At 40.7% G+C, this 8148-nt stretch overlaps 1 protein-coding gene across 1 annotated transcript in view; it reads left to right on the top strand.

Moving 5' to 3' along the window:
• Positions 1–8148, top strand: part of llgl1 (LLGL scribble cell polarity complex component 1) — a gene marked incomplete in the record, with an annotated part of 56694 nt that overhangs the window by 41002 nt on the left and 7544 nt on the right. Inside the window, 9 exon segments of the mRNA XM_014006905.1 lie at positions 1091–1195; positions 1346–1638; positions 2977–3127; positions 3221–3359; positions 4222–4535; positions 4612–4803; positions 4889–4961; positions 5287–5401; positions 6974–7038. Coding sequence (XP_013862359.1) covers positions 1091–1195; positions 1346–1638; positions 2977–3127; positions 3221–3359; positions 4222–4535; positions 4612–4803; positions 4889–4961; positions 5287–5401; positions 6974–7038 — 1447 coding nt within the window.

The following is an 8148-nucleotide window of genomic DNA, read 5'->3' as shown; positions in this document are numbered from 1 at the left end:
ACACACACACACACACACACACACACACACACACACACACACACACACACACACAGTCCCTAAACACAACATCTGCGGCCTGATTTTCTCATCAGATGGTTTTCATATGTTTGGACCTCAGACAAAACCACCCTATTGTTCTTGTTGCTTAAACTGGACTCTGGAGGTACCGCAGTCTTATTGTTTTTTAATTATTTTTTTGTAGAGTTGCATTCAAAGGAGCTGATTCATAAACTGAAAGCAGATTAAAAGTTTGCTGTATGACCCATCTCCAATCTCCACTTCCTGTCTGCTGAAATTGCTCAGAGAACTCCGAGTGGAAAAAACAACAGGCTTTACAGAGATCAATGTTTAGATCTCAAATGGAAGTATAATATTTTTGACAGATACAAGACTAAATGAATCAAAGGATTCTTCTCATATTTGTTTGACCATCTTTACATTAATTCCTTTATCGAGCCTCTCTCTCCACATTTMTTTATGTATCTTGTGGCAACAGAGCTGCATGTTCAGGAATGTGGTTCACATAGGGAATGAAAAAAAAACTTCCCTTTTTTTTCCTCAGCTGTAATGAAAACCAGACCCAAACTTTCTGTGTGTGAGAGAGAGAGGGAAGCTTCTCTTGTGTTTTAGTTTTGCTTCCATGTGAGAGGGATCCTATTGGAATTCCTCCTGTTTTCTGTCTTTGTGAGGGAAMGAAAAAGGACAGATTGATGTGTGTGTTTGTTAAGCATGTATGAAAGAAAAGCTGGGAGCTGCTGTGGCTTTTGGGGAAGGTTAGGACTAGCAAAGCTGGTTTAAAAAAAGGTTCAAACAGAAAGCAGAATGTGAAAAAACCTAAAGCTGATCTTGTGAAACTAGAGAGTTTTATTAAAACATATAAATAAAAAAGTGTGTAATATCCTAGTTTTTATTTTCTGATGTAAATTTTCACAAAGTTATTTTTTCCCCTCAGTAATCACCTCCTACCCACCTCCTGTTTTCTCATCTCATTTATTTTTTGTGTTCTAAACAAAACACTTCGTAACCTGAGTTTTGAATGCTGTGTAAATAAACCAACTCTTACTAGTTGTTGAACTGGTGTGTTTAGGTGGGCTGTTTCGATCCGTACAGTGACGATCCTCGGCTCGGCATCCAGAAGATGAGTTTGTGTAAATACAGCAACAAGCTGCTGGTGGCAGGAACCGCCGGACAGGTAAACACCTGCTTTAGTCTTAGCCCTGCATGTCTCTGTGATGCCGGTGAGCACACTGCATCATTTAGGGTAAAATAACATATTGTCTTGGTGTATTTACAGGAAGTACTGACATAAAATAAATATCCGTGTTTGTTTCTGTCTCTGCAGGTGATCGTGTTGGGTTTTAACGACGAGCGTTCAGACCATTCGGTGGACGTGTCGGTGGTCGACCTCCTGCAGGACAGGGAGGGTTTCACCTGGAAGGGTCACGACCGGCTGGAGCCGCGTCTCAAACCTGCCCCGTTCCCCCCGGGCTTTCAGCCCCTGGTGCTGGTTCAGTGCCTRCCCCCGGCGTCGGTCACGGCAGTGGCGCTGCACACCGAGTGGAACCTCATCACCTTCGGAACCAGTCACGGATTCGGCCTCTTTGACTACCACAGACGAAATTCTGTGCTGGCCAGGTTAGAGTCGTGCAGACATACAGAATATAATAAAAATCTGTTTACAAGCAGTAATTTTATTATTATTATTATTATTTTTACTTATAAAGATGCACTGATTCTGGTTTTATGGCTGATGCAGACTTCAGGTTTTTGAACAGCTGCTGATGCAGATTTTCTTATATTGAACTAATCCATGCAAAGYTATAATACACGTTCTGGATTATCTGCTGTMTYAAAACAAATACATCCTCAAAGAAACCTTCTCAACTGATGACATGAACTGTTGCCAACACATTAAAAATAGCAACTATTCTCTGATCTAAAAAAAACTGCACRATGATGATCTAATTTGCATATTTGGTCATTTCAATGTAGTTGTGATCCAAGGAGTAGGAGATAAATATCAACGATGGTAAAACTGGAGAAGCTTAATAAAATTACTTTCATGTTAAAAAAATTAATAAAAAAATTTAGGATTTAAATTTATATTTAGGCAATGAAGATGGAAAATTAACTAGAACCCTATAATCTAGAACAGCTAATCTTTACTACATTAAGGTTTATGTGATCCACTGTCCATAAACAAACCAATCAGTGACGTGTGGTGGGATTACGCCTCACTAAACCCTCATTTATCCAAGCTTATAACTAACAGTGTCCAGAGACACTCAGAGCTATTTGGGTTTAGTTTATTTTTGTTGTAATTTTTTAAGCTGTACTAATCTTCTTGGATCCAACAACAAATTACAGTAAAATATATAACTTAATGCCATTACTATTTAACAGTTTAAAACAGCAAAGATGGTTTTAAGTTGACAACATTACAAATATAAATTGACCAAAAAGGGACGAGCGAAAAAAAAAAACAAACTTGTTGGCTGGTGACCGTGGAGTTTGTCTCCTCCTAACTTGAAGTGAGGTATACGAGCCTCAGAGCTTAGGGACGGGGGAAGGGGGCTTCACTTGCTGCTGAAGGCTGGAGACTTATGGGCTACATGTGACAATCATTCAGTAAACACACCAGAAAATGTATCATGTTTGATGCTAGTTGCTTAAAAAAAGCCCTAGAAGGGACTGAAAACTGGCTAAATCTAGTGGGAAAGTCACTTGACAACACAGACCTCCTGCTCGTTTGAGTCCTGTGCAGATCATGGACCAAAAAATAGTTATTTAAAAAACAAACAAACAAAAAATTCAGATTATTATTATTATTATTATTATTATTATTATTATTATTATTTTTAATAGTTCGACTGGTCACTAGTTTTAGCCGATCCAGTTTCAAGTGCATCCCTATTTATAAGAATTCTCCAAGACACTGCCAGCAACTCTCTGCTTCTTCTTCTGCTCCCACAGGTGCACCCTGCACCCAAATGACTCCTTGGCAATGGAGGGACCCCTGTCCAGGGTCAAGTCTTTGAAAAAATCCCTTCGACAAAGTTTCAGGCGCATCCGCAAGAGCAGGGTGTCCGGAAAGAAACGTGTCATCACCACACCCATCAGCAAGGTGACAGAATTTAGTGGTGTGTATGAAATAGGATTCATTCTATAAATATATATATTTTTTGTATTTATACCGTACACTCTGCTCTGTACGAAGGTTCAAGAGGCCAATGCTGCCCTAGCCGAGCAGGAGGATATCGCTCCGGTGCAGCGGAGGATTGAGCCCCGCTCTGCAGATGACTCTCTGTCCGGAGTGGTCAGGTGTCTCTGCTTTGCAGACACATTCCTGCGAGACGGTACGTTAGCTTTTTATTTTCTCTTTGGTAATTACCTATCTGTTTTAGGTTTTGAGTACTCCAAGCAGAATAGTTTGGCTTGAAATTCCCATCCCTAGTACACAGTAGCTGCGTTTCCATTGCAAATGTGCGCAAAACTTTGTCGATATTCTGTTAATGTAGAAAAAACACAGTTTCACAATTGCAGTGTTTCCGTTAAGTAAAAAAAATGCTATTAAAGTCACGCGTGAATACGCTTGTTCTCGCGATAAGTCATTACAAACATGGCGGCAATGGATGAAAACACATAGCATATTGCTACCGCAACACTAGTGCTCATCATCAGAGGAGACGTCGACGTCTTTTATTGAGGCTTTCCAGCAGCAAGCCCCTTAGACTTGGGAGCGGCTACATATGCTGTGTTTTTGGGAAATTGTAGTCAGTGAGTTTACTACTTCTGTGATATTACTACTACTTCTACTTCCTTTTATCTTCTTCATTGTCGTCTTTTTCACCAGTAGAAACAGCCGGTTCTTGATCACGTGACTCCCGTGATGCGAAAAAAGTGTTTCCATTGCAATTTTGCGAAAAACACCAATTTCGATACGGCCGAAAAACCACCTCATCCTAGCACAAAAACATTTTGTCGAAAAACTTAATTTTTTTCGAAATTGACGTGTTTCCATTGAGCAAATTTATTTTCGAAATTCTAATTAGTGCATTTTCATGGTCAATGGAAACGCAGCTGCAGAGGAAGATTTTCTGTTTTTTATATTTATTTGAGCTCCTTGTTTAGTCATTTCAGCCCTGCACCTTTTTTGTTTTGTATTTTTGTTATTTGTCTTGGGAGATTACCAGATCTGATTGGCCGTCTGTTGATCAGGTACTCATCACGGCCCCACGCTCTGGGCCGGGACGAACTCGGGCAGCGTGTACGCCTACGCTCTGGAGGTGCCCRGCGTGGGTTCGGGCCGTGTGTGCGAGCGGGGCGGAGCCAGCGAGGGCAGCTCGTGCGTGGAGGCGGTGTTGGGGAAGGAGATCCAGCTGATGCACAGGGCTCCCGTTGTGTCCATATGTGTTCTGGACGGGCGGGGGAAACCACTGCCAGACCCGTACGAAGCCTCGCAGGACCTCGCCATCGCACCCGATATGACCAACGCTCACTCTGTCCTCATCGCCTCAGAGGAACAGCTCAAGGTAACGGAGGAAACTCCTTCTGGTGTAAATAAAGATGAAGTTCCAGTTATTTTACTTTCTGGGTTTCTTCCTGCAGGTCTTCTCTCTCCCCAAAGTCAGCGCCAAGACCAAGTTCAAGCTGACGGCTCACGAAGGCTGCCGGGTGAGGAAGGTCGCCCTGGTTCTCTTCAGCTCAGTTGCTCAGGAGGACTACAGCGAACACACACTCATCTGCCTCACCAACCTCGGAGACATGCACCTGTTCAACATCCCCGCCCTCCGACCTCAGGTAGAACTGAGAGTCCGTCTGAGTGTTGGGAACATATTTTGACGTATTGTCTTGATGCGCCTTCAACTCTGCGTCGTGTCTTTAGGTTCGTTACGACTGCATCCGTAAAGAGGACATTAGTGGCATCGCGTCATGCGTCTTCACCAAGAATGGACAGGGTGAGGAGGACAGAGCAGTCATCACACACGTCACAAATACTAATGAAAGCCTGTACTTCTGCTCTGTATTGATCCTTTAAACCTAAACTGTAACTTCTGACCACACAATAAAAACTGTAAAGACTTAAACCAAATATTCTTGGCTGAACTACATGAACATTAACATTATTTTTTTCTTTATAAAAATAAGTTTATATGAAGAGTTTGGTTTCTGGAGATTGTTTTGGACCCTCAACTTGTTGGAGATTTGGAAACAGTTGTTCTAAATATTTGTTCAGTCTTCCCTGACACTAAGATAAGACGTTTGGCCTTTTTTTTCCTGCAGGGTTTTACCTGATCTCTCCTTCAGAGTACGAGAGGTTCTCCCTGTCTGCCAAAGTTCTGACAGAACCACTCTGCTCTGTGCAGCTGGACCGACCTCTGGAACTCACAATCGCCCGGTAACACACTCAGAAACACCTGATTACATGCAGTTTAATAGAATTACATATTTTAGCTTCTACACTGCGTGATCTAAAGCAGAGGTGTCAAACTYATTTTCACTGAGGGCCGCATGACGATATGTTGGCCCTGCAGGAGCCAGTTGTAACAAACTTTGATGTTTTGTGTTTTAACTTTAACTAAACGCGAAACATCAACTTGCTCATCTCATTGCTATGACGGAGCACTGCTAACAAACAATAACTGAGCTGTATGTGGTATTTCCTGCATAGAAACAGTGTTTTAACATGTCTTCTTAAAAACAATGGTATGACTGATTAAATAAATAGTACAGACGTTTTACTCTGTTGAGTTGTGGGTGAGTAGCTGCCATCTTGAATTCAGAAATAACCCACTTTCTGACAAGGAATTCCCACTTGAGAGGAGTTCAGTTTCAATTCTCAACTTGTAAGTGGTAAATTTCCACTTCCTACAACTGAGCTGCAGTGAAATGGACACAGAATTTTGCTGGCAGCTTTTATGGTCGATGCTTGCTTTAAAGCAGCATACACTTATTTGAAGATATTAAAACATCTCTGAAGCTCTTGCAGGCGACATAAGACGCTGTGGGAGTTTGGAGTTTGACACATGATCTAAAAGTTTCAGATTCTTGATGGTCAAAACTAATGTAAAGGTTTGAGTTGTCATGTTAGTAAAGCATTTCTTTTTTAGTGGAAATGTGTTTGCTTACAACTTTATAAAAATATTTTGTATTCTATAAATCTGCCTGGGGGGGTGGGGGGTCAGGCTCTAAAACCCTTCACGTCATTTTCAGTAATTATGTTTAAACATACATATATGACATCATAAGTGTTTAAATCTGGTCAGAATTTACCCAAAGACAACGAGAGAGTTGCATTAGTTTACATAACCAGTTAATTTCTATTTTCTATTTTGAGCAAATGTTGTGATTTTATTGGGGGGTTATATTCACTGGATCAAATTGTTGTGGAGGTCATACCCCCCCCCCAAAAAAAAAACAAAAAACAATTGACTATTAAATTACTAAAAGCTATGTTTAAGCTATCACTCACATCTAAGTGAATATTAAAATCCTCCATTATTATAATTTTATCAGTACTTAATAATAAATCATACAAAGTCACAGAATTCAGTTAGAAACTGAGAATAAGGACAATAAATAACAGGTTTTTCTGATTTCCATTTTGGATGAAAGACTGAAAGGAATTATAACTAATAAATGATTTAGCATTAATCAGTAATCCTGACTGATAAACAGTAGCCACTCCACCTCAACCTGTTGTTCTAGGAACATGAACATAGCAGGAGTGGATTTATTTATAAAATCCTCCTGTTGTAACCAGGTTTCTGTAAGACGGGATAAAAAGTTTCTTCTGTTTTTTTTTTTCTTTTTTCCTGCTGCCTAGAACCCATAAACGTGTCGCTCACAGAGCTTTCCTCAGCTCTCTGTAGGCCTGAAGATTGTAAAGTGCCCATTAAACCAAAGAGATGCTTTATGATGACGCTGTGTGTTGCCAAACTAAATGGTGTGTGTGTGTGTGTTTCCTCAGTGGTGGTGCAACAACGCAGCTGCAGGCCAACGGAACCCACAAAAACCAGATGGGTCAGGCTGAAGGTACGGCTGAGCATTTCTTCTTCTCTCTCCTCCTCCTTCRTTATACACCCCCCTTTTCATTTTTACACAACACTCTGAAGCTCTTAAAACCCTGAGCAGACCTGGCAGGGGTCCCCCTCAGGTCTCTATGGTAACCATTCAGCATGCCCCAGTTGCCTCTCCGGTCCGACGGATCCTTTTCTTTTTCAGCACGGAGCAGCGGTTGTTGTGAAAACTGGTCAAACTTTCATCAGCATTTGGTTTTTAGCTACTTTTATTCAGGCATCAGAGGGTTTTAATGTCTTTGTGTTGAAACATGAATTCATTTGGGCAAAACCTACCTGGTCTGCTTTCTGTGCTTCTGAGATTTAAAAATAACTATATTTTTTTAAACTACAAGCACTCAGAGAGTGCAAACCTCCACCAAGACCAATTTCCCCCATCCTGTAATAGAGTAAATGCACAAAAGCAGAGATGGAAACACATTTGCTGATGAAGTTCTGACGTAGTGAACATTTAAGCAGGCAGTATGCACGGGATTTCTTCCCGGTGGAGTCCAATGTGAAAAAAAAAAGTCAGACTCGTCACCCAACGTTATTCATCGTCAAACTGGTCTCGGATTAAGCTCCTAAGTCAGGGCTATTCAACTGAACTGCTCCGGGGGCCACAGTTACTGCAGGTCAACAGCTTAGGGGCCGAACATCCAGCAATTAAATTTATTATGTAGATAAACCAAGTATTACAAAGATCTGTTCTGTTACCTTAATAGTTTATTTTGCTGCATGTAATCATGATTACAACATACAGAACCCTATAAAAGTAGTGATAAATAAACAATATCAAAAACAAAAAGAACACCATTATACCCCCTATTTAACACAAATATTATTTTGACTTGTCTGACTTGCCAAATTTTTAAACCAATTTTATTTTCACTTTGATAGTTTTATTTTCAACTGTTTGTCATTTTAACCGTCTTTAGTGAGCATAGAAATGGTTTATACCAGCTTGTAGCCAAGATTCTGACGGTTCTGTAGATACCAAACATGTCTGTCTAACTATAATAACTCAATGGTAATTAAAGTAGAAAACTGGCGGTTTGGGCTTAAGAGACGAATGAACAAATTGGCG

This window comes from Austrofundulus limnaeus, unplaced genomic scaffold, assembly GCF_001266775.1.
Source record: "Austrofundulus limnaeus strain Quisiro unplaced genomic scaffold, Austrofundulus_limnaeus-1.0 Scaffold38, whole genome shotgun sequence".
NCBI lineage: Eukaryota > Metazoa > Chordata > Actinopteri > Cyprinodontiformes > Rivulidae > Austrofundulus > Austrofundulus limnaeus.
This window is presented reverse-complemented; position numbering and strand designations above follow the sequence as displayed.